Genomic DNA, 26049 nt, shown 5'->3' on the forward strand with positions numbered 1-26049 from the left:
GTCTATAAACTCTCGTAGGAAATATTTTAAGCGTCCGACATTGCGTTCTGCTCGCTCTCCTAGTCAATAAAGAATTTATTTCCATCCACTAGAGTGGAAGAGCTCGTGGAGAAAAGAAATGAATCCGCCGTGCCCAGGAGCTAGCCGAAGCCAAGAAAGTTGGCCAATTACGATGGATCTTGACACTAGCAGGGCCAAAAACTTAAGAGACGTAAAAAGTTTGATAAAACTTTCTTTGCATTTGATTTTTTGACTAATTTTTGTTTCGTGACTTATTTCTCATGCTATGAATGTTATAAATTAATATTGAACGTATGGATGATGTATTTGGGCAGAGAATGCCCGGTGATACATTAATAAACACAATTTGCAACTAAATGTTTTAAAACAAAATTCTTTATTTCTTCAATCAAGATAAAAAAAAACAGTGTAATTATCTACTTAATAGATACTATGGGTGTTAATTAACAATGATTACAAAATATACTTAAACTTGATACTTTTTTACAAAACAACTTTTTCACTCAGCTGCAAGTACTATGAACATAAATATGTTTTGAAGAATATCATTATAAATAAAAGAAATAAAATATTAAGAAATAGAGTAAAAAAGATAATAAACAATTAATAAACAAAATAAATTTTGGTTAAATTATTTAAAAAAAGAATGAAAAACAACTTATTTTTAACACTGTTAAAACTATTATACAGCATTGACCAAATATTAAGCAATTATTTAATTACATCCAATAAATTTTTTAACTATTTAACAATTAAATATTATTCATGCAAATCCAAATGCTGAAAATGGCTAAAAAATTAACAGGTTTGGTTCTCGTTTTAATAATGTACTTTTTAAGTGAAAATTTTTTTATGACATGACAAACAAAAAGTTTGATAATTTCGTTTGAATCAAAATCAAACTAATTGGTTTTTATTGTTAATTCTACTCAATTGTCTTAAAAATTTTAACAGACAATAGTGATATAATGTATTTTTAAAATCAATTTTAAGCGCAAAATACTTTGTTGAGAAAATTTAATATCAATAAAAGTGAATAATTATTAGAAACAATAGAAACGAATATTTAATCATTTTACTCTACAACCCCTAGTTTTGTAAATTTCAGGAACAGTTCAGGATTAATAATTGGTGGTTCCAGCACTGTTTGGTGCATGTGTCTCTCTTGAAAAGAGCGTCGTTTGGTATTTTTACAACGCTTGGGTTGAAAACAGGCCTCGCCACGCCCGCTCGTCCAACAACAATAAAGGGTGAAGAGCTCGTCGTCGTCGTCGTCGTAAACAGGCCGCGCGCGCTTTTGGCTGGCAAATAATAACATAGGCGCGCGCAGCACCGCGATATTGCGGCTCGGCCGAGTTGTAAACGCCGCGCGAAGTGCATCAGACGGCACACTTTTTACAACCAAATATAACGTCGTCGTTGATATTTATTAAAACGCAAAGCTTGTCTATTGCAACGAATTTCTTACACCGAAACGACCCCCGACTTTTATTTGCATTCCTAAAGACCCGCTTTCAACCCTTGGAGACCTTCAAAGAGAGTAGAAAATTTAAGTGCTGTGCAAAAAGTTCAAAGGCGTTGGAAATAAAAGTACACGCGCGCAGTTGGTGCGGTGCGACAATTTTCCCGTTCGCGGTAATTTTTGCCGACGCTTTTAAACCACACCGGTGATTTATGGCTCACTGTTCACGCGCCCGGCCAAGCAAGAAATAATAAGGGCTGTAAAAAGGGCTCTTTCCCAGCGTCATAACCAGCTACTGAAATGCATAGAAGCAAAAAAGCAAGCGAAATTGTTTAGCCTCCGTTGTTGCCTTTAATTCACAAAACTCCATGAAGATGATTTAATCGGATTTCCTTATTACATTTACTAATATTTTAATTTTTTAAGTTTGTTGAAATTATTAAAAATCTATTTTTAATGGTGATTAGAATTTCTTTCCATAGATGGGTTTTGTGAGTTATTGTTGATTGTTAAAAAAATCTTCCTCTAAATATTTTTATTTTAACTTATAATTTTTAATATATAAAAATGCTGCAAATATAAAATTATTTATTTAGAATTTTAAATATTAAAAATTTTTACCTTTAATTCATTTATTTCTTTAATTAGTTTTTTTATTCATTTTTTTATGTTTTTTATAAACATAATTTTTTAATTTTTAAAAATAATTATTTCATGTAGGGACATACATGTTCAAAAAGAATAAAATGTGAAAAGCATTTTCACCTCGACCGATATCGGCTACAGACGCATTATGTATTTAAATCCTTCAAAAATTATGTGCTATTATTTTCTAGCTGATGAATTTGTTTAAGGGCGAACACCATGACCAAAAATTTTACTCTTAGAGACTTATTATTAAAATTTCAATCAATTGAATAATACATTTTTAATGGGAATTTGAAATTATATTTTTCTTAAAATTAATATAAAAATAAAATAGATCGTTTTTATCAATTATAAATCATTTATAAAAAAAAAATTAACAATATCCTTAAAGAACTCGACTTGTATTTTCCAGCAACCACAAAATTTAATATCAAATTTTTTTGTAGTAGAAGTTCACGAAAAATTGTCAATTTGAAAGAAAAATAATTTTTGAAAAAAGATTTAATTTTGTACTAATTTTTGTCAAAATGTTTTTCACAGCTCATGAATTATGGCTGCAGCCCGCAGCCGAAACATGTAGAGCAGGATATTGTTTTTCTAAAACAATAAAAACTCACAAAAACCCATCGAGGAAAAGCCGAATTTAAATTCAATCCCCCATGAATCAAATTTTTTTTCTTAAAATTATGCTCGAAACCATCAATAGTAAAAATCAGTTAAAAATAAACAAATTTTCGCATCCAGGCTTATTTACTCAACAAAAAATTGTGTTGCTTCATTCCTCAGTCTGTCTTTTTTCCGCGCACATCCAAGTTTTTCCTTTCAATGTCATGGTCCTTTTGTCCACACAAACTTGGGAAAGAGCACAGATGTCATTAAAAATAAGACGCAGTTGCATAAAAGACACTTGTGTGTGTGTTTTGTCTGGAATGCGGAATCCGCAGCAGCTCATAAAAATTCTGGCTTTTGTATGTTGCGAAGGAGAAAAGTGAAAAGTGACGGACGGGGTGGAATAACAATTTTTTCGTCGAGCTGAGGAATGGGGCGGTTCTTGGCTGGTCGGAGGATGGTGTTAAGTGTTGCGGTTTCCGCCGTCAACCATAAAACAGTCGCTTTTATAAACTGTGATCTCGGACGGTTATTTCGGTCTGCCGGTCATCAGCTGTCAATGGCCGCTGTGTCTTGCAACTTTTCTCTCCGAAGACAGCCAGACCGGACACAATAATATGCAAAAAGAAAAGTTTTTGGCCCAAGCGTTTCGCCGTTTTTGATGCATTATTCAACAGGAGCTGCATGTCGCGCGTATCAACCCCACAGAGGGTTAAGGGAAAACGTGGAATTTGAAATGCTAACTATAAACATTCATGCCCAATGGTGCCTTTCTCGGGTCGTAATTCAGGAAAAATGGGGACGTCTGCGTGTATGTTTGCAATTGCTACAAAAACAAAAACGCGCGCGCGAATTTCGTTTAGAGGAGAAATTTATGTTGGGCGTTTCAGCGGCCGGGCACTGTTGTAAATTCGCGGATTATGACGAACGAAATGGTCGATGTGGCGAATATAAAAATTTGTTTATTTTAACCTCTGATTTACTTTACTTATTTTACAGCCCCATAAACATCCTTTTGGCAATAAAAAGTTTACTCTTGCTTTAATCCGTCTTGAGAGATATTTTGTTGGTTATTTAAAAAAACACTTGATTGTTGAAGAACATTTATTTTAGTATTTGCAGATTGGGAATCATCACCAGCCAATTTCCATTTATATTAAGAATAGGAAGTCAACTAGACAATAACAATTGACAAAATATAAATTAATTTCTAAAACCTCTTTATTCCTGAATTAAAAAAAAAAAGTGTTTGTATCCATATTTTTTTTTTATAATTTTAATCTAAAGTTTTAAAGAGTCAAGCTTTTGACTTTATTTTCTTGATAATATGTATGTACAAGTTTGTTTTCAATTAAAATATAAATTCAACTAATCTAATTTAAATATATGTTAATATGTACTTTATTTTTCATAAATTTTCTTACATCTGCATCATTTTCAGATGAATTTCAAATGAAAAATATTTAAGTATTTTCATTGAGACTGATTTTTTTTCCATTCTTGATTCACTCTCACGATATTACACATAATCCATATTATTAACTTTTCATGGCATTTTATAAAGGATTCCATAGATTTAAGAACATTGATGAGCAATAGTTAAGATTAAATTTTAAAAGAGAAATATTTAATTCATAAAGTTATAATAATTACAAATAATTATGATTAAAAATATCTAAATAAAAAACATTAAACTTAATTTAAAAAAAGTATTTCAAGTATTGTAAACTTATTAATTAAAATATAAAAAAAACAATTTATAAAATGTAAAAAATTATACTAATTTATATTAAAAGAATAAATTATAAAAATAATAAAAATAATCACGAAACTTAGAATTTTTTTAACTATCAAGCATAAAAAAATTATAGACATCTATAAAAATTTACCGAGTGAGCAATAAAATAATAAAATTTTGTATACAAAATTTTATTAAAAGTTAAACTAAAACGAAACGCAATTTTTAAAATTTTGTTTACGGCAATTTTGTTTATTAAATTTTGCTTGTTTCATTAAAATCGGGTTATGAATGGTGGCGTGTTCCCTTTTTGTAATTAATTTCTTAAGATATAAAAGAGAGCTAGCTTCCTCTAATCTTTTGCTTTGGGCATTTTTTTTATAGTTTTAAGGGTAATTGCTGAATTCCGAAAACGAAAACATGCCATTTTGGTTTTCAGACATGTTGTTGGGTATGATAAGAGGTACCTCTCCCTAAATTTTCAGATGAAAATTTCATGTGCTTTTCCGGGAAATCGGATTTCCGAAAAAAACCAAAAAATGGAATATCTTTGTTTCTAATAAGAAATTTCAAGTACTCTTTTCTCTTCTAGGCGTAACTTTTTATGCTGAACAACTTTGCCGTTGACAACTTTTGTGTAGGTCAAAGGTCAAGGTCACTAAATTACAAATTTCACTTTTAAACGCAATTTTCAAAAAGAAGCACACCTTTGATTTTTTTCTAGGTATCGGAAAAAATGTAGCCCCAAGTGTGTAGAACAATATACTTGATTTTCAAAATGGCATTATTTTTAGTTCAAAAGATAACTTTAAGTGAATATTAAAAAACTGATAAAAATCGCTATTCGGCAATAGAAATTAATTTTCAAACAGCAATAACTTAGTTTCTGTGAGAGATACGACCGTAGTTGTAATGACAAAAAGTGTTTTAAATTACTTTTTCTATCGAACCATGTATTGGTCATCCATGTTTGGTCACTTACGGTTATTGACCCCAGTGACCTATGACCTTAGAAAAATATTTTTGGATAAAATTTCATACGAAAACATTGTTTGAAAAGTATTCTTCAATTTTTTGTGCCACAATTTTTATTAACCCTATTTTAAGGTCACAGGTCACTGCGGTCAATAACCTTAAGTGACCAAACATGGATGACCAATACATGGTTCGATAGAAAAAGTAATTTAAAACACTTTTTGTCATTACAACTACGGTCGTATCTCTCACAGAAACTAAGTTATTGCTGTTTGAAAATTAATTTCTATTGCCGAATAGCGATTTTTATCAGTTTTTTAATATTCACTTAAAATTATCTTTTGAACTAAAAATAATGCCATTTTGAAAATCAAGTATATTGTTCTACACACTTGGGGCTACATTTTTTCCGATACCTAGAAAAAAATCAAAGGTGTGCTTCTTTTTGAAAATTGCGTTCAAAAGTGAAATTTGTAATTTAGTGACCTTGACCTTTGACCTACACAAAAGTTGTCAACGGCAAAGTTGTTCAGCATAAAAAGTTACGTCTAGAAGAGAAAAGAGTACTTGAAATTTCTTATTAGAAACAAAGATATTCCATTTTTTGGTTTTTTTCGGAAATCCGATTTCCCGGAAAAGCACATGAAATTTTCATCTGAAAATTTAGGGAGAGGTATCTCTTATCATACCCAACAACATGTCTGAAAACCAAAATGGCATGTTTTCGTTTTCGGAATTCAGCAATTACCCTTAAAACTATAAAAAAAATGCCCCTTTGGCAAATAATGTTTGCAATTTTCCTGCCCTTCTTAATTCAAATAATAAATGTTCTTATAAACTTGCTACATAACTTGTTTGCTCACTTTATCTGGAATTTAATAAGCAGACCCGCGTTGATAAGATTTTTTTATCTGTTAAATGTCATTCCGCAGGCAGATTCCAAAATTCAAAATTAAAATTCTCAACAAAAATCTTGTAGGCGGTGGCACTGGCATGTCACAAGATATTTCCCAAGACTAATATTAGCCTGTGAAATTTCCATCAAACACCAGAAAATTTAATATTGTGTACCACACACGTATTCGCCTCATTGTCTGACAAGTCAGCTCCGCTATGTGTTTTACTAACAATGTTCATGTGCGCGTTTCAGCGAGCAGCTTTTATTGAGGCGGAAAAACTTGGATCTGTTATATATTCCGGAGGCTGCCAGCCAGGGCTCGCTAATGACAGAACCGCGGCACACGTATAGCTATAGTAAGTACTTTCGATATAACCCAGCGTTTGGCAGCGAACTTCTTTTTGTTTCATATACATGCGACATTATTGCCGTTTTCTTTGGCACTGCCACTTCTCCACTAACATGAATTGGTTGGGTACATATGCGAGGTGAAAATAAACAAACAAATGTTTATGAAGTCTTGCCATTCGAATTTGATGTTTCAGTTTTATTTGCCTATTCCCTCAGATATTATTTATTTCAAATGCACAATATTTCTAATGTGTTTAAAAAATCAATCATATTGGAAACTGTACCTTGTGTTTTGGGAAAGTTTTCGCTCGTATTTTGCCGCTCAAATATGATATATTTTGATTGGTTTATTTTATAAATAAAAATTCAAATTATAGGAAAGTGAAGTGATGATATTAATTTCCTTCCAATGCACTACAAAATTTTTTGCATCTATCCTAAGGACCATATCTCATGACAAAGTCAAGATATTTAATATGTGTAGTTCATAATTAATAATTTTACTTATACATGAAAATTTTTAAGATATAATAGAAATTTAAATTTTTACTTTCAAACATTAAATAACTGATTTTTACTTGAACTGCACAATAATGACGGTGTTAAATCAGTTACGGATTTCTAATTTAAATATGTATAAAAAAATGTATTCGCGGAAGATTTGATCTTTTAAGTAGAAAATCTTGCCTACTGATTGCATTTTCGTCCAATAATTGAGGATTGGACATCGGTGCAAAAATTTGTTTAGAAGAGGTCACAGCTTTAAAAGCACTTTTTTTTGTATTATGTATAAAATATTTATTGTAAGTAACATAGAAAAGGACATCAAGTTCTAATAGAAAACAAAATAAATAAATAAATGCTAGCAAATTTTTAATAAATTCGCAAGATGAAAAATAATATAAATTTTTTTTAAAACATGAGTTGAGGATTAAACCTTTTAAAAAGTTATTAAAATAAAAGCTTTTAGCAAATTACTAAAAAATATTATACTCAGACCTTCAGCACAGTTATTAACTTATTACTTTATTAGTACTCTATCTATATGACTTGATCAACTTTTGTAGATAAAAAAAGATTAAACAATAGAGATACTATAGACATGTGACAGGAAAATAAATGGATGGCCAATCAATCATGCATGATCGCCAAATTTTTTAACTACTTTGGTTACTAAAATTGAAATTTACATATTTTATTGGGTTAAACGACTATTAGAATCAATCGTATTTACATGAAAATAAATTGTTTCCCAGCAACATTTATTTTCCTATCGGAGTAAAGTATTTATTTTTTTCTTTCAATGCAAACTCTTGGTTCAAGTAAGTTTAAATATTCAACTTTACAGAAAAGAGGCTCACATTTGTTGATCCGCTTTGTTCTTCTGTGTACTGTGCATGTCTTGTTGCTTGTACATTCGCGTGCGCATATTATTTAACATGCAAATTCTCTCTGTCATTTTGTGCAAGTAAACTACTTCTGAAGGGACAAACTTTTGTCTCTCGTCGTTTCAGTTCAGAAGGACGACATTTATTTATCAAAAGTCGCTCTCATCCCTGCTCACTTTGTGAAAAGGCGCTTTCTTCTTTCCAGAAATCCGAGAGAAGAAATACGCGAGTTTTGAAACAAACAAAAGGACACGTATTCGCGTGGGCGAGAGAGATGCCTCATGGGATTAAAATATTTGCCACCCAGCACAGGCTGTGCACATATAAGGGTGGTTTCCTTTGCACCTGAATCGGAATGCGTGCTTTGCACTTCCCATCATCCCCAGAGAGCATATAGAAGGGAATTTAAGAGAAATTCATCCGGTTTCTATATGGAGAGAGTTTCATTCCCTTGGGATTAAAATTAATTTCATCGCTACTGTTGCTCAGCCTTTATACTCAGCACCAGTTTTGATGCTGGCATTATTATATTGAGAATTATTTTGAAATTTATTTTAAAATTTTTGAAAAAATGAGTATATAAGAAACATAATTTTTTAATATAGATTTAACGTTTGGCCAGCGGAATTACAAAGAAGAACTTGTTTTGATAAGCACCACATGTAACATTTAGTGCAAAATTGCAACAACAAAAACATCCCGCAGCTCTTTTTACACAGAGAATTTTAACAGTGCCTGTCAATATCATTGCGAGTTTTATTTTTACACCAAACAAAATGTAAAATGCGGCATAACAGGGCTGTTTTACTGTGACGCAAATAATGGCAGCCGAGGAGTTGCGTTTGAAGTATTTTTTTTCCGTGAGATGGACTCAAAGGGTCAAATTTGAAATTAAAATAATGTTTCAATCCATTTAAAGTAATGTTTAAGTAAATTTAATAAAATGCTTGCGTCCGTATTTATAAAAATATTTAAAACCCCTTTTTAATTTTCTCTTTCTAAAATTTATAACATCGTCGTGAATTTTTAAAACAATTTCTTATTTTATTTTAACTAAAAAATGTTATAAGAAAAATTTATAAGTACTAAAATAAAGAAATAAAAATAAAAATTTATTATAATTATATTATATTTTCATTTTAAAATAATAAAAAAAACAACAAATTAAATTTTTAATACGTAACCAATTGAATGTTAATTTTAAATAATTATCTTAACATCAGGAAATCATAGGAGGTGCATTGATCGCTACAACAGGCAGATATTCGGGAGAAATTGCAGGCATTTCATAAATGGAATTCCGCCTATGCAGTCGCTGGTTGTTTTCTGTGATTTCCATCAGACATTCCCGACATAGTTCCCATTCATATGGGCCGCAGCCGCTCACCTTCCTCATCCTTCAAATTCCCAACAACCAAATCCATCCTTTTCACACCCCAGCCCAGTGCCATTGGGTCCCAAGATCACCTTGTTATCGGCCCTTGCGATTTGGCAGAGCTGTCTGCTATACCGCTGGTGCCTTTCCCAAGACAGATAAATTTTTTTTTTATTAATTTAATAAAAAAAAAATTAAACCTTGCGAGATAATTTCGGATTCACAGTTCAAATGAATATTTAAATGCAATCTATTTATAAATCAATTCATAAATAACACATTTATTAATAAATGCTTTATAAATGACATCTCACTCTATTAATTTTCCCATTATCAAATTTTCCATGTATGAGCAAATAAGGAAAATTGTCCTCCTCTTCTTTAGAGGGAGATCAGTTTAAGGGGGAAAATGGATTCTCTTCCGAGATTCATCAAACTAATCAAAATGAACATCCGAGGTAATATAACGAGAGCAATTAGCAGTTCTTCTCTGATTGTCTACCAGGAAAACTTGGTGTTGTGAGAGTGATTACTGCTATTATTACTTTCGCTCGATTGAACCCCTGACAATAAAAAAGCGCAATGACATTCGTTGCGAAATCGACGCATTAACGGTAAGATAAAATTTTTATTTCGCCTCTGATAAGGACGGAGAGCAAAAAGAATTATGCCGCCGAAGTTGTTTTTTCTTTTGCGAAAGAAATGATTTTTTTCGCTCCACGCGGGGGAGATAAAAAAAAAAATAAAGAAAACACTTGCGGCGCCGTAAATAAATTTGTTCCGAGAAATTTAGAAGAAAAAAACACAAGCCTAAATTTAACCTCTAACAAAAATTCTTAAGAATTAGCATTCATCTCCAGAACTACAAACAGAGACAACCTTCGAAGTTTATTTTCGTCTAATTAGCACCTCGGCCTTTCGGCGCATAAATTATTGTCTCGGCAAGAAAAATTAAAATAAAAAAAAAGGAAAAATATTTCCCTACCTCAACGTAGTTGTCGTCTATGCGGACGGGTGACTTCGGAGCGACTCTTCAGCCTTCTATGGTGGCTGTTCGGAGGCAGGTCGGCTCGGTGGTGGCTGCGCTGCCCCCGCCGCCTCCCCACTGCGCGCGCCCCCGCTCTCGATCCGCCTCTCTCTTGGTTTATCGGCTCGACTTCTACTTCTTCTTCTTCCTTTTCTCTCTCCTTCGCTTTATCGCGTCTTGGCCAATTTGCTGCTGGACGCACCAGGCTCGTCCGTCGAGCAATTATGCGGCACATTGTTTGTTCCCGGCGTCGAGCGTCGACTAATGGGTGTTGATTGCTGTAAATGAGAGAATAATATCCTGCCGAAAATATATAGAGTGTGGTACAAAGAAGATTCTTCGGGCAAAAATTAAAGGAGACGTCTTGACGCAAGACGAGCTTGACTTTTTCTCACGATCAGCAATTATACGCTGACATTGAGACTTACGCCTAATTATATTTGGCTTCGTTAGTTTGTTTTCATTTTAAATGTTTTTGTGAATAATTAATTGGAAGCAAAAATTATTAAATATAATTTCAATTGGAATTATTATTTTGTTTTGTTTTTAATAATATATCCGAGCACATCTTCGAATTTGTTATATTTCACATACTTATGTATGTAATTAATGATTATTCATTAATCATTACGTCCGTGACAAGACTTACTAAGGATTTCTTTTTGTTGTAATAAAATTTAGACAAAAATAATCCATAATGATAAGAAAATATGAACAATAATGATAATAATAATTTAAATTTTCATGCATAGTAATAAGTAATAATTCAAAAAAATCTTTTTTTCAACTAAAATGGGATAATTTAAAATTTTAATTTTAACTTAGGATTAAAATTTAATTTTTTTTGAAGAATTTGACACTTGAGATGATTATGGAAATGAAGAATTCGGGCTTTACCTCATTGTTGAAATTAGAGCCTTTTGTTTTTGAATAAAATAAAAACAATTTTTACAACGAGGAAAATCCCGACCTCTTCATTTCTATAAATTTAAAACATTATTTATATTATTAAGATTTCATTTATATTTGAAAAAGAATTTAAAAAAAAAAAAATAAAATAAAATGGTTTGAACCATTTTATAAATTAAGTAAACATTATCGCGGCAAGCATGGCTACATTTTAAACTATTCGCGCTTCCATCAGAAAAAGCAGCCAATCACCGAGCTGATCTCCGGTTTGTTGTGGAGACGCTGCGAAAGTACGAACGAGGGAAGCATGGCGGTAAATAATTTCCAACTTATTTCAATAATTTTGCTGGTTTTTAACTCAATTATGAGCCAAATATTTTCTTAACCAGTTCATTATTTACACTACTTTAAACTAAATCTTTGAAATACGTGTTTTATTCGCAAATCGCTTGTAAATCGGTGCCCAAAAATTCACATCACTTGCCGGCAGAAATTTGCAAATAAAATTATTTTTGATGTTTCCTTTTTTTATTCTGTATCAAATAGTTAATGAAAAAATCAAATTTATTATGCATGATTTACTAGTTCAAGGGTTTCTCTCTGTTTTAGTTCATAATTATGTATAATAAAATTTGTATGCAAACAACCCGTGTTTCCATGGTTTTTGTGTACATATTGTTTTATTTTAACTCTTGTATATAAAAAAGATTGTTTTCTTATTTTCTTATTCCAGTCAATTTCCACGGCTGCATCCAAGGTGCAGGAGGTGCGCGACGTAACCAGGATTGAGAGAATCGGTGCCCACTCGCACATCCGAGGTCTTGGCCTGGACGACACTTGCGACCCTAGAAATGTAACAACCTTTTAAATATTTATTTTCAGTAATAAAATTCATTACTTTGTAGGTATCGCAAGGAATGGTAGGTCAGCTCAAGGCTCGGAAGGCAGCCGGGGTTGTCACTGAGATGATCAAGGAGGGAAAGATTGCCGGCCGAGCCATTTTACTTGCCGGTCAGCCTGGCACGGGCAAGACGGCCATCGCCATGGGCATTGCCCAGACCCTGGGCAATGACACGCCGTTCACCAGCATGAGCGGCTCGGAGATTTACAGCTTGGAAATGAGCAGAACCGAAGCTTTGACGCAGGCAATTCGCAGATCGATTGGAGTTAGAATCAAGTGAGGATTTTTTTATCATAAGAATTCATTATAATAAATAATTTTAGGGAAGAAACTGAAATAGTAGAAGGAGAGGTTGTTGAAATCCAAGTGGAGAGACCTGCGACGGGAGTTGGTTCCAAATCGGGAAAGTTGACTCTGAAAACCACAGACATGGAAACCATCTATGATCTTGGCTCCAAGATGATAGAGTCTCTAATGAAGGAAAAGGTTCGGTCTGGTGATGTTATCGTCATCGATAAGGCCACTGGCAAAATCACAAAACTGGGACGCTCCTTCACTAGAGCCAGAGATTATGACGCTACCGGAGCTCAAACAAGGTTATTTAATCAAAATTTTCTTTAATTTATAAAATTTATGAACTTCATTATTATTAGATTTGTGCAATGCCCGGAGGGAGAGTTGCAGAAGAGGAAAGAAGTTGTCCACACTGTGTCTCTGCACGAAATTGATGTTATCAATAGCAGAGCCCAAGGTTTCCTTGCCCTTTTCTCAGGTACTTCTTCTAGCTGTCTGCAATCAAATATCATTTTTATAATTGTAAAATTTTGAAGGTGACACTGGCGAAATCAAACCAGAGGTTCGTGACCAAATCAACTGCAAAGTGGCAGAATGGCGGGAGGAGGGAAAGGCTGAGGTTGTCCCTGGAGTTCTCTTCATTGATGAGGTAAATCAAATTGACTTTGAACAATCGATTTAAATAAAAACTTTCCTCCCAACAGGTTCACATGTTAGACATTGAGAGCTTCTCATTCATGAATCGTGCTCTTGAGAACGACATGGCGCCTGTGGTTATCATGGCCACAAACCGAGGCATTACCAAAATCAGAGGCACCAACTACAAGTCCCCCCACGGAATTCCACTTGACCTGCTCGACCGTAGCGTCATCATTCCTACGATTCCATATTCCGAGAAGGAACTGTCCGAGATCATCAAAATCCGGTGCGAAGAGGAGGATTGCGACATGGTCGATGAGGCGCTCATTGTGCTGACCAAAATTGCACTTGAGACCTCCCTCAGGTACTCCATTCAGCTCATCACCACCGCAAGTGTGGTCGCCAGAAGGAGGAAAGCAACTCAAGTATGTAATTGCCCAAAATAAAAGAATTGGTTGTGTAAAATATTTGAAAATTAAAGGTTATTGTCGATGACATCAAAAAAGTGTACAACTTGTTCCTTGACGAAAAACGCTCCCAGCAGTATCTTAGAGAGTACCAACAGGAGTTCATGTTCAACGAATTAGGTCAGTAATAAAGCAATTAGCATAATAACTCTAATAATTCTCGTTTCATTTTCGATTCCAGATGAGCCCATAGACACGGACTAATTTCTTTGAAACTACTTCAATATAAATTTATTACTTGATGTAATCGCCATTGGAAAAATACAATTTAAACATACCAAGAAACTTTGTTTTTAAATTTTTTATTCAGTACTTTTAATATTGTCATTGGTGCATCGAGTGTTTTACAAACTGACGGTCCCTAATGTAGGGAATGGCATGCTCTGGAACTTTACACACGGCCCGCATGTGGCGACGCAGGCCAATGATGTCAACAAAGCCTTTTTTGCAGCTGGTGCAGAAGTGCTGAACGCGCCTTTCATGCTCTTTGGCCACATGAATTTTTAGCAGGTTGGCCGTGACAAAGGCCTTATCGCAGGCCATGCATTTGTGCGGGAGGTCACCCATGTGCAGCATCACATGTCGTTTCATGGCCAGTTTGAAAGAAAAAGTCCTTGCACAAATGTGGCACATGAACTGTGACTTCTGCAAGTGCACCACATTGCGGTGGCTGACAAGAGCTGACTGTGTCCGGTATGTCTTGGCGCAAACCTCGCACACAAATTTCCGCTCGCTGGAGTGAAGCGAGGTGTGAATCCGCATGCTTTGTTTGGTGGCCAAAAGTTTGCCGCAGATTGGACACGGGAACTTCTCCTCCTGCCGGCACTTTTGGGTCAAATGTTCCTTGAGCTGCTCGCGCGTCTCAAACAGGCCGTGGCATGTTGGACACTTGTTAGGGACGTGCTCCAAAAAGTGTGTGTTGAGTAAAGTTGCGCTTTTAAACGTTTCCGGGCAGTTTTTGCAGTGGAAAAGTCGGGTCTTTGGATTCCGTTCCACCTCAAATTTGGGCTCCTCGTCTGAAGCGGCAACCTCTTTCACTGCTGGAAAAATAGAATAAATTAAAAATAGATAGTGAAAAAAATTAATCATGAAAGAGCAGAAAAACTGAAAATATTAAACACAATCTTTGAGCTTAAATTGCTAGTTTTTTAATATTTTTGTCAAAACATGTCTTCATTATTCTTTAGTTATTTGATTTAAATTTAATGATACAAAAATTAATATATACCCTGATTTTGATCATCATTATTGTGTCTCTGTGCGCTCAGCTTGGCGTAGGTGTTGCGATGCTTTTTGTAAATATGCTTGGACAAATTGTGCTTGCTACTGAAAATCTCATCACACGCCTCACAGCCGATGGCCATCACCTTGTCGGGGTGCGCCACATGCTCTGCAACGTGTTCCAAGTAGTAGGGCAGCTTGGTGAACTTGCACTGGCACTTTTTGCACACAATGTGTTTGAACTTTTTGTGCTGGCGCTCGACATGCTCGGACAGCATCTGACACGAATTGAGGACTTCACTGCAGAGGCCACACTCCAGCTCAAGATCTCCAGCACTCTCCTGGCCGAAGGGAAAGAAGTTGGAAGGTTCAAAGGTCTTCGGCGGTGGTCGGACTTTTGCAGGCATTCTGTGCTTCTTGGTCATGTGCGAGGCCAGATTGTGTTTGCTGCTGAAGACCTGTTGATCTGGACAGATCTCGCACATGAAAGTGATCTGTCTGCTGTCGCCGGCCGAGTGCTGCTTGATGTGGTCCAGCAGGTAAGGCACTTTGGTGAATTTGCAGCCGCACAAGGCGCAGGGGAAGTGTCGAAAGTTGACGTGTGTCTGGACGTGTTTAGAGTAGTCGACAAACTCATCAAAACCCAAACTGCACAGGCCGCAGGGAAATGCTGATTTTGGCAGTTTGGCCTGTCGGTGCCATTTCTCTGAGTGCTGCTGAAGAGCGGATTTTGAGGCAAACGGACCAACAGAGCAGCTACCACAGGGAAAAACCTCTACTTGTCGACCTGGAAATTTTGATATTGTGATAAGGAATTGAATCATTAATTTTTGATTAAATTAACTAAAAAAAGGGTATGTTTTGAACCTGTTCTTTGGTGCTGCTTTGTGTGCTCAACCAATTGGTCTGCCAAGTTAAACTTGCAATTGCAGACAGTGCAAGGCACTGTCAAAGAAGGCGACAGACTTCCGAGATGGGTAAAAAAAGCCTGAGCTTGGTCAAAATTTTTCTCACAGTGTCCGCATGTCAAAGACTGTCTGGCCACAGTGGAGTTTCTGGCTGAAACGCGTCTTTTACAGCCACTGATTGAAGAAGTGGACACCGTCGGCTCGTAATCGACATCATCGTCGTCTTCCGCAGACTCGTCGGAGGAATTAATTAAATCTTTTCTCATTTTCTTGGGGCTTTTGGGCAGATGAGTCAGTTCGTGGACGACGAGACTGGCAAAGTCCGAAAACAGGGAGTTGCACTTGGCGCAGTGCAATGACACCTCCTGGACCTTGAGCGGAGTTTTGGCCACCTCGACACCTCGGAGCTCCAGCTGGTTTTGGTAAAAGGTCTTCGAACGTTTGACCATTTCACGGATTTCAGCCCATCGCTCCAGGGCAAAGCTGCACTCCTGGCACAGCTGCTTTGGCAGGTGCTCACTGTCACCTTCAATCTGAAAAAAATATTCTTAATTTTAAGAAATGCAATATTTAATAATATTTATTTGCTGAATTAAATAAATTTAATTAAAATTGCATGGTTAAGGTCTTTGTTATACAGATTTATGAATAAAAATTAACCTCGATATCCAAAAAGGCTTTGAGTTTTTCGGCTAATTCTTTAGTTAGAAAAACAGCGCCCAAGTCAGGGTTCTCCACACACTGTCTGGCGCACATTCGGCACAAGAGAGTCAAATCTGTTAGGTTCGTTGATGCTTTTTCTTCTGTTGAATCATTCTTGTTAGATTCGTCTATGCCGGGCAGAACTGCTAATGCTAGCCTGGAATCAAATTATCAAATTAATATTTTTTTTTAATCAAAAGATACATTGATATTTTAGGATTTTTAAACGATTTAAAAAATTAATTTATAATACGCATAAAAAATGTTAAATATTATAAAATTTGATATATTTATAATTTGTTAATTTGTAAAGAGCAAAATAAATATATTAATTACTGTTTTTGGAGGGTTTAAATTACGTATGTACTTAAATTTTTTTAATTAAAAATTCCAAAAAATTCTATAATTGCCAATAAATTAAAAAAAAAAAATGAAAAAACTATCTCCTTGCTCCTAAATACAAAATATCCATAATATGTAATTTTTATTAAAATTTCTTTATTTATTTGTATTTTTGGCTTGGTTATATCGTTATATATATTTACGTCGTCTACTTCTATTACCATATAGCTGAAAAGGGACACCCAAATCACTCGATCCGTTCGAGTCCGACGACGGAATACAAAACGAACCCGAATATTTACCCATCGTTTGCGTCCAGGAAATACTCCATTTCGGCACCCTTTGAAGGCTTGACAGTCGACGCGATCACTACCCAGTCGGATGGACGAGTTTCTACTTCAATAGAACAGACGAAGACCCGAGAAAAAGTACTTTTCCATGGAGTATTTCGATCCAGTTGTTGAAGAAACAAGCGGCGTTATTTCCATCGCCGATGAGCAGATTCTGCAGAGAACTTGCTTCCCTTTTGAACATTTCTGCCACCTGTTGACCAAAATTTGAACCTTGCAATTGGTAAAATCTCCGTCTGGTAGCAGAATTTGTTGGAAAAGGAGGCGTGGCCTTCAAAAAAGCATGGTCAAAATTTGACGTCACTCGACCTGACTTTCGAAAAACCACACGTTCCGCAGCCGGATTTTGCTTGATATTTTAGGAAAATGCCGCCGAAGAAAGGGAAAAAGGGCAAGAAGGACGATGGGTTCAACTCTGACGAAGATACGGCCGTCGTCAGCATGGTCGAGACCGACGCGAAGCCTGTGAAAAAGGGAAAAGGTGCGTGCCAGGTTGACTTTCCTTCTGGAAACTTTGTTTTGATAATTTTCAATTTTATTTGTTGATGCAAAACTCCTAATGCTCAATAATCTAATAAAAATCTCGAATCTTAAATCTCAGGTGATGATGTCTTGTATTTTTTATTTATCTGATTATAAAATAAATTTTTTAGGAAAATCAAAAGCAGTCGACGACGAAATAGAAGTGGCCCCGGCGAAACCAGCTGCTGCCAAAAAGGAAAAGAAGAAGGGCCGCAGAAAAGGTGACAGCAGTGAGGATGAGGAATCGATCGAAGAGCCAAAGCCAGTGGCAAAGAAAAAAGGTGGAAAGGGCAAAAAAACCGCAGACAGTGATGAGGAAAATGAAGTTGTGCAGCCTTCAGTGCCCAAAAAGGAGAAGAAGAAGGGCAAGAAAAACAGAGTGGATGAGGACAGTGCGTCAGACGAGGATATTTTGAAGAAGAAACTGGAGGGCAGTGACGACGAAGAGGTTGTCCAGCCCGTCGGAAAGAAAAACAAGCAGAAGGGCAAAAATAAGAAGAAGCAGGAGGAGAGCGGGTCGGAGGACGAGGAGGACACGATTCCAAAGCCTGTTAGCAAAAAGACTAAGGGAAAGCCCAAGAAGAAGGAGGAGAGTGAAGAGGAAGATTTTGAACTGGACGAAGAGGAGATCGAGGAGGACATTCCAAAGCCAGTTGCTAAGAAAAATAAGGGCAAGCCGAAAAAGAAAGCAGAAAGTGAGGAAGAGGAGCTTCTTGAAGAAGAGGAAGTGCCAAAGCCTGTTGGCAAAATAGACGAGGCCAAATCAAAGAAGAAAGAGGAGAGTGAGGATGATGAAGTTAAGGAGGTGTTGACAAAGAACGGGAATGATGATGGTGAGTTTCACAGTAGATTGTTGCAGTAGTTTTTGGAATGCTTTCAATGCTGCTTAATTTTAGCCAGTGCCGTAGACAAGCTAGCCGAGCAGACTGCTAGTCTCAATATTGAAGAGGAGCCACAAATGGATAACAATAAAGATGAAGATGCTAAGCAGCCTAAAGGTAAGTTTAAATTTATTTTAAATTTTTTATAATTAAATATTTTCTAGTACTTTTTTTTAATTCTGTATTGAAAAGAATATTTGAATCAGCTTATTTTATATTCATCGATGCTCTGAATTATAAGTTTTATCGAGCAATAAGGAATTATTTGCATTATTTAATTCGCATCATTTGAAAATTTTGCATAGTAAAACGTTTTATCTTTGTAAAGCCATTTTTGTATTACTTATTTCTAGAAAAAATATTAACATTACTCAAGATTTTTTTTGTGTTACATACACAAGTTAAAGCAACATGACAGATCTTGTTTGTTAGTTGAAGACCAATAAATGCTTCAGTAACCAACTTATCAACTATTTTACGAGCTTTATTGTTTTTTTGCCCTCCAGATATGGACAAGAAAATGACGCACAAAGAAAAGAAAAAGCTGAAGAAGCAGCAGGAGTACGAGCAGCAGGTGGAGCTGATGACCAAGAAGGGTGGTCAAGGTCACAGTGCTCTTGGAGACAACTTCACCGTGTCACAGGCCGACCGGTCTGCTGGTCAGACACAGGCCCTCGAGCATGCTGTTGACATCAAGGTGGAGAACTTTGTGAAAGCGGGGGGGGTTTATACTTTATATTAATTATTTTAAATGGGGTTGTTTGAGTTGTTATTTTATTCTGGGTTTGTTAGAGCGTAAATTTGAATTTAAAAATATGTCAGGATAGGAATTCTCAATTTAAGCAAACCCCGAAAACCAAACCGCTTTGCGCGCGAATCTATAAAGACTTATAGGAGCGATTATTTATTTTCACGGACTTCTATTTTCTGTATATCTCAGCTGAGCAGGTAAAAAGGAAAGTGAATGGACAACCTTTTTCATTCATTCGGTGCCCGTCCGAAAGAGCGAGGGGAGTAAAATGCGCCTGTATATCTTTACGACTCCCGAGAGTACGCACCCTGGCAGGTGCCTCTATTATATGATAGAATATTTATAAATAAATATTTCGGCGCTTTGTATCAATAAAGGTACCCTAGTACAGAATGCGTACCTACTCCAATAAGTACTTCATAGAAACACACTTTCAGGCCTGGCCATAATGAGCGAATTTATTTATTTATTTATATTTACCTTTTTATTTATATTAATCTTAATTCTCTTTTTGGATTGATTTATTAATTAAAATCTATTTTCTTCTATTTGAATAGTCTACTATTATTTATTAAAATTATGTCTAGGTTAGATTTGTTTTCATTTAAACAAAATATTTTAAGTTTTTGAGAACGAAGAAAAGTATAATTATTTTTATTTTATGTAATCAAAAATTAAACGATACACCAAAATTTAAATATTATAATTTTGTTCCACTGAGTTTTATAATTTTCGTAAATTAAAAATAATCAATTCTGTATTTAATGAAACAGAACTAAACCAAGGTTCCTTAAAATCGTAATACAACCGAGAGAGAGATTTTTGTCCTTAAAACGTAACTTAAAATCGTAAAGGCTTGCGGACTGCTTTGGAGCGACAGTCTTTTCAATTAACTTTAACTGAAACTTAAACTCTAAGAGAATGAACTTTTTCTTTCCAAATTAAAATCGAATAAAAACAAGCCGTCGGTACAACAGTAAATGGGCACAAATTAGCGTAAAATAACTCTAACCTTAGCTCCTGGCTCAGAGCGCGGCGTGGATGAATGCCTTTCGGGTTGGAGTATTTTCTCGTCAAAAGATCAGCCACAACTTTTGATTCAGCTAATTTGAGTCAAATGGTCCTGCACTCTCGACCTGCGGAAGGTGAAGTCTGACCTCTCGTTTTACTTTTTGGCTCAGATCGGTTTGACGAGAAAATAAACTCCTCCTTATCTAACTAAATAGACCAATGAGCGCCTTAAAAATATCCTTATATTTTTTAACATAAAGAAATTTGTCCCGCGTCGCCCGCGCGACAACAAAAAACAACATATAACAAAGGACACGGCGCGGCTCGAACGGAGAGCCCGCGCGCAGCTTTTTTTCTCTCGGCGCATAAAATGCTATGCTACTGCTAAACTCTCTCTCTCTTCATATGCGTGAAATACATTGATACATAATACATTAAGTAATTTAAAACTACAAAATAAAAATTAAAGAAAATCAAATTAAATATAACCCCATATAATTCACAACTTTAGCATCTCTGCAAAGGGCAAGGACCTTTTTGTGAACGCCTCCCTACTGATTGCTAGTGGCCGCAGATATGGTCTTGTTGGTCCTAATGGGTAGGATTTTTTTGTTCTGTTTTATAAGCCTACTAAAATACCATTTTAAAAGGACATTTTTTTTTCTAAACTAGTTAATTTTTCATGTGATCACGACAATTTCATTTTTATTAATCTTTTTAAAATTTAAAGCTCATAATTTTCAATATTGACCGTATGACAAAATTGTTTTATTTCTCAGCCATGGCAAAACAACCCTTTTGCGCCACCTTGCTGCCCGTGCCTTCAACATTCCACCCAACATTGATATTCTCTACTGCGAGCAGGAAGTTCAGGCTGATGACAAATCGGCCGTGGACACTGTCCTGATTGCCGACGTGAAGCGGACAGAGCTGATGGCTGAGTGTGCCAAGCTGGAGGCCGAGTCTGACCTCAACAGCCAGGACAGACTGAAAGAGGTGTATGAAGAACTGAAGGCCATTGGCGCCGACTCGGCCGAACCGCGCGCCAGACGAATCTTGGCTGGTCTTGGATTCACAAAGGAAATGCAGAACAGAGCGACCAAGAATTTCTCAGGTGGTTGGAGAATGAGAGTTTCACTTGCGAGGGCGCTATTTGTCGAACCGACCTTGCTGCTGCTTGACGAACCTACCAACCACTTGGATCTGAACGCTGTCATTTGGCTTGACAAGTAAGGAGTGTTTTCAGTTGGTAAAAACTCAAATTAACGTTAACTTTTTTTAGCTACTTGCAAGGATGGAAGAAGACTCTGTTGATTGTTTCTCACGACCAGAGTTTCTTGGACAACGTGTGCACAGACATCATTCATCTGGACCAGTGCAAACTTTTCTACTACAAGGGCAACTACTCCATGTTTAAGAAAATGTTCCAGCAAAAGAGGAAGGAGCAGATAAAGGAGTTTGAAAAGCAGGAGAAGAAAATTAAAGAATTGAAGTCTCAAGGGCAGTCAAAGAAAGCTGCTGTGAGTTTACGTTTATTTTAAATTAAAACAATTATTATTGCTACTATTTTTAAATTGACTTTATATTTTAAATGCTGAATGACAATTATATTTCTTAATTTTTTTACAGGAGAAAAAACAAAAAGAAGTGCTTACAAGAAAGCAAGAAAAGAACAGAAACAAAACCCAAAAACAAGAGGACGAGAATGGACCTACGGAGTTACTGCAGAAACCGAGGGAATATCTGGTCAAATTCTCATTCCCTGACCCTCCGCCCTTGCAGCCACCTATTCTCGGCTTGCATAGTAAGACCATCAAAATTTTTAGATCTAAGCTAACTTATTGGATTTAGATGTGACCTTCAACTACCCTGACCAGAAGAATATCTTAGAAAATTGTGATTTTGGTATTGATATGGCGTCAAGAGTGGCAATTGTCGGACCTAATGGTGTTGGAAAATCAACCTTCCTCAAGTTGCTGACTAGTGATCTGGAGCCAAAACAGGGTGAAGTCAGGAAGAACCACAGACTGGTATTCAATTATAAATTGATCTACAAATTTTATATCATTAAATCGAATTTTTTGTTTAGCACATTGGAAGGTTTGACCAGCATTCAGGAGAGCACTTAACTGCTGAGGAGACGCCGTCCGAGTACTTGATGAGACTGTTTGATCTACCTTACGAAAAAGCAAGAAAGCAGCTTGGAACGTTTGGTCTTTCCAGTCACGCACACACAATTAAAATGAAGGATCTTTCCGGCGGTCAAAAGGCAAGAGTTGCCTTGGCTGAGCTGTGTCTAAACGCTCCCGACGTTGTCATTTTGGTAAATAGATATGCAATATTAATTATTAGCTTAAATAAATTTCTGTATTATCAGGATGAACCTACCAATAACTTAGACATCGAATCAATTGATGCCTTGGCAGACGCAATCAATGACTACAAAGGAGGTAGGAAAATGAAATCTAAATTGGTTTTTAATTTAAAACTTGCTTTAATCCAGGTGTAATTATCGTGAGTCACGACGAGCGTCTAATTCGAGATACAAACTGCTCTCTTTGGGTCATCGAGGACAAGACAATCAATGAGCTGGATGGTGACTTTGACGATTACAGAAAGGAGCTTCTAGAACTTCTGGGAGAACAGATCAACAACCCGAGTATTGCAGCCAACTCTGCCTTCCAGCAGTGAATAAATTTATTTAAGAAATGTGCATGCTTAAATTAAACTCCATTATACATGATTATTTTATAAATTGGTCTTTTATTAAGAATCATTGAACTCTTTTTGTCCTCACAAAACATTTAAATATTAAATAGACACCGTCCATGACAAAGATGTGTTTGGTTATGAACAAGTTTCCTAGGCGAGTGTGAGCTATCGGTTGGAAGGTGAGGATCTGGAAATTGAAACTTGTTAGGTATTATCTGGACAGCAGCATCAGCAGTTTTACCTCACCTGCTGCTATCTCTCTCACGTTTCTGTCGCTCTTTTTCTTTCATCAGCTCGGAAGCGTAGTCTTTGCTACTGTGTGATCTGTGCTTGGAGCTACTGCTATTAAAAAAAAAATGCTATTACTTCGTCCTGAACAAAAAAATTGAAACTGACTATTCATCTCTGGATGATCTATGATGCTTCGAATGTCCGTTTCTGTCTTTGTCTCGACTCCTATTTCCATCCCTCTCACGACTTCTGTCTCTTTCTCTGCTCCTATCTCTGTGCCGATCTCTGGTACGATCAGGACTGCGTCTCTCCTTTCTTGGTCTGTCATCTCGGCTTCTTTTGTGAGCAGGCGAGTCTCGACTGGTAGATCTGTAAAATAGTTTTAGTATTTTTCCAAACTAAAAGTGAAAACCCACCTCCTGGACCGGGCAAAAGGTCTTTCAGGTCTCTCCTCTGGATATTCCTCATAATCTCTCCGCCTTTCAGGTCTCGGCGCTACTGCAGCAGCAGCAGGGGCCGCTCCAGGAGGTGGAGCTGGAAATCTTTCATTTAGCTGACGCTCGAGTTTTTGCTGCAACACAAGGAAGGAATGAGATCAGTGGATTAGTGAAGATGAGGACCAAGTTCATATCACTAGGTGACAAATCAAGTGTGATACGAAGCTTGACGAGTCTTGTGGCTTTGAGAGAAAGAGATAGAGAGACTGTTGGTCTTTTGCGACTTCAGACTTACAAACTACTCTGACTGATTGATTGGTCTGTGAGCACTCAGTAAGAGATGGGGAACAGACAGAGCAACACCTGCAAACGGAAGCACTGCGTGAGTCAACACACTCGACAACTGCACTTGAGACCACCTGCGTACGGCAGACGGATCGAGAGAAACAGGGCTGGTGCTGATATTGTGAAGTTTTGCCTCTGCAGAGAAATTGATCGACTTTGATCGTAAAAAAGTGAAAGACTGAAGTGCATCAAAAATCCAAATTGTGTGCAAACGATAGCAATATCAAGAAAATCCACAAAGAGCTTTTACCTGAATTGGGACTGGAATGCGCGGGAACAATGAAGAGAACCACTCGAGTTTGCTCAGGAAGTGCCGCAACATGTTGCCAATGGTCATCACCTGACCTCCACCAGCTTTAACATCAAACTCCTGAAATACAAAAAGGATAATCAATTTGCATGGCAATAAATAATATAAATTATATTGAAATAAAAAATGAAAGATCGACGACAAGCAGTTATTTATTTAACCTTATCCTCACCTCTTCGTCTTCCAAGAATTCATCGTACCAATCCCACAAGTCTGCAGGTGGCTGAGTATATCTAAAAACGTAAAATGAAAGTGTCGAATCACAAAAAAATCTCTGTGCACAAACCTGATGTACATAAATCCTAGGCCTCTGATGTAAGGCGAGTCAGGGTGAGTGAGCAGACCATTAAGCTGCTTTCGAGTCAGCTTCAGGGTGAACAGTTTGTACAAGAGACAGTAGGCCGTGGACACGATACCACCAGCACCAACTCCACGAACCTGAAACAGATTTAATCAATTGATTGAAAAACTAATTCAAGGCAGCCTAAATAATATCTAACTCTTTTAATTTTTAATAATATTACTCACGTTACTTTGACGTAACAAATAAGAAACGCTTAACTGAAAATTCTGTTAAAGCGTGTGGGACTCAATTGGATTTAGAACAAGTAAAATCTTACCCCTCCACACATTCCAGTCTGGCCTGCCGTTTTCCTGCTGCCTTTTTCCCAAGGCTCCAAGTGGCTGACTTTGTAATATATTTCATCAACCACTTCATGATAAGTCTTCAACTCATACAGGTTGACTGAAATTTGATGATTTAATATTAAATTTGGTTTGAAACTTTCAAGTTGTTTTTATACACACCTTTAAAATAGTGAGAGGCTTGTATGTTGGTGAGGATCAGGTTGTTCAGGTTCATGGTGCGTTCATTGCCCCACAGAGGCAAGACATTGCTCTTCTTGCCCGACTTTGTCGGAACGTCCACATCCTCCTCACCGTTCATTTTCTATGCCAGTTTGTCTGCGATTAAGAAATGAATGCATATTACATAAAGTTGGTTTACGTTTGAGGAAAATGGCTTTTAACTTTTGACGTATTATGCTTCCAGTAGATAAGCAAAAACAGGATTTGTACACGAGAACAGAGACTGCAGGGAGACGAAAATTCTCGGTACATATTATGTATAATTGATGAAAAAAACCGCGAGCAATTGAGAATTGAGCATATTAAGTGATTTAAAGTAAGTAGTACGTACAAATTCAGATTTGCAATGTAAATATGCATAGAAAACTTAGCCCACTTTCATGGGGAAGTAATGAATCGTGGCCATTTTGCTAGAAATTACGTGTATTTACAAACTTAAAAAATTCTGGGTCACGACAACAAGTTTCCAATAAAACGTTTGTTTCCGCATGGGAAAGGCCGCTGAATTTAAATATTTACAAGTTGTTAAATAGAGAAAATGTTAACCTGTTCTATTACAATTTTTAAGTCCTTCAACGTGCCCACGGATGAGTTTATGCAAAAATAATCCACTGGCAGAAATGGAAATTGGAAGAAATAAGGAGCGAAAAGCGAAAATGCAATAACATTAAACAATTCAACATGGCGGCGCTGCGACACAAGTGCGTTCATAAAGGAGGGGTTAGTAGGGTGTTTCATTCCTTAAGGTTATTTAACA

General features: G+C 36.2%; 5 protein-coding genes across 16 annotated transcripts in view; 2 read left to right on the top strand and 3 right to left on the bottom strand.

Moving 5' to 3' along the window:
• The window catches only part of LOC132201572 (neuropeptide CCHamide-1 receptor), a 63043-nt gene extending 52351 nt beyond the window's left edge, over nt 1–10692 (bottom strand). The window contains exon 1 of one of the 3 annotated variants that reach the window (XM_059627813.1): nt 10451–10692. The gene's annotated coding sequence lies outside the window, so the exon portion shown is untranslated. The remainder of the gene's footprint in view (nt 1–10450) is intronic. The other 2 variants (XM_059627814.1, XM_059627816.1) reach the window with 2 other exon arrangements.
• A 967-nt stretch (nt 10693–11659) lies between these two features.
• LOC132201571 (ruvB-like 2) lies at nt 11660–13987 on the top strand. The gene is made up of 9 exons (XM_059627812.1): nt 11660–11714; nt 12135–12254; nt 12307–12578; nt 12626–12898; nt 12956–13074; nt 13133–13245; nt 13301–13660; nt 13717–13822; nt 13884–13987. Exons 1-9 carry the CDS (start codon nt 11709–11711, stop codon nt 13904–13906), a joined length of 1392 nt encoding a protein of 463 aa, XP_059483795.1. The 5' UTR covers nt 11660–11708; the 3' UTR covers nt 13907–13987.
• A 3-nt stretch (nt 13988–13990) lies between these two features.
• Nucleotides 13991–17423, bottom strand: LOC132201570 (zinc finger protein Xfin-like). Of its 2 annotated transcripts, none has more exons than XM_059627811.1 (5): nt 17178–17423; nt 16492–16690; nt 15791–16364; nt 14931–15710; nt 13991–14739 (listed from the first exon to the last, which is right to left on the bottom strand). In XM_059627811.1, the coding sequence occupies exons 1-5, from the start codon at nt 17204–17206 to the stop codon at nt 14027–14029; spliced, it is 2295 nt and encodes a 764-aa protein (XP_059483794.1). In that variant the 5' UTR covers nt 17207–17423; the 3' UTR covers nt 13991–14026. The 2 variants fall into 2 exon arrangements, with proteins under 2 accessions (XP_059483794.1, XP_059483792.1); XM_059627809.1 differs by having other exon boundaries at nt 13991–14742; nt 17178–17421.
• Nucleotides 17424–17499: 76 nt separating this feature from the next.
• Nucleotides 17500–23156, top strand: LOC132201569 (ATP-binding cassette sub-family F member 1). Its single transcript, XM_059627808.1, has 12 exons — nt 17500–17706; nt 17879–18580; nt 18644–18745; nt 19135–19331; nt 20894–20988; nt 21170–21619; nt 21673–21910; nt 22020–22194; nt 22242–22420; nt 22480–22713; nt 22768–22840; nt 22894–23156. The coding sequence occupies exons 1-12, from the start codon at nt 17592–17594 to the stop codon at nt 23079–23081; spliced, it is 2748 nt and encodes a 915-aa protein (XP_059483791.1). The 5' UTR covers nt 17500–17591; the 3' UTR covers nt 23082–23156.
• On the bottom strand, nt 23134–25984 carry LOC132201574 (pre-mRNA-splicing factor 38B). Of its 9 annotated transcripts, none has more exons than XM_059627818.1 (10): nt 25851–25984; nt 25233–25388; nt 25046–25170; nt 24712–24863; nt 24598–24658; nt 24366–24485; nt 23750–23904; nt 23499–23702; nt 23349–23444; nt 23134–23289 (listed from the first exon to the last, which is right to left on the bottom strand). In XM_059627818.1, exons 2-10 carry the CDS (start codon nt 25369–25371, stop codon nt 23268–23270), a joined length of 1074 nt encoding a protein of 357 aa, XP_059483801.1. In that variant the 5' UTR covers nt 25372–25388; nt 25851–25984; the 3' UTR covers nt 23134–23267. The 9 variants fall into 9 exon arrangements, with proteins under 9 accessions (XP_059483801.1, XP_059483804.1, XP_059483806.1 ...); XM_059627821.1 differs by having other exon boundaries at nt 23349–23441; nt 25839–25979; XM_059627823.1 differs by having other exon boundaries at nt 23344–23441; nt 25839–25979.
• Between the last annotated feature and the right edge of the window lie 65 nt (nt 25985–26049).

The sequence above is a fragment of the Neocloeon triangulifer genome, unplaced genomic scaffold (assembly GCF_031216515.1).
Source record: "Neocloeon triangulifer isolate White Clay Creek 2 clone unplaced genomic scaffold, ASM3121651v1 ptg000014l, whole genome shotgun sequence".
NCBI classification, from domain to species: domain Eukaryota; kingdom Metazoa; phylum Arthropoda; class Insecta; order Ephemeroptera; family Baetidae; genus Neocloeon; species Neocloeon triangulifer.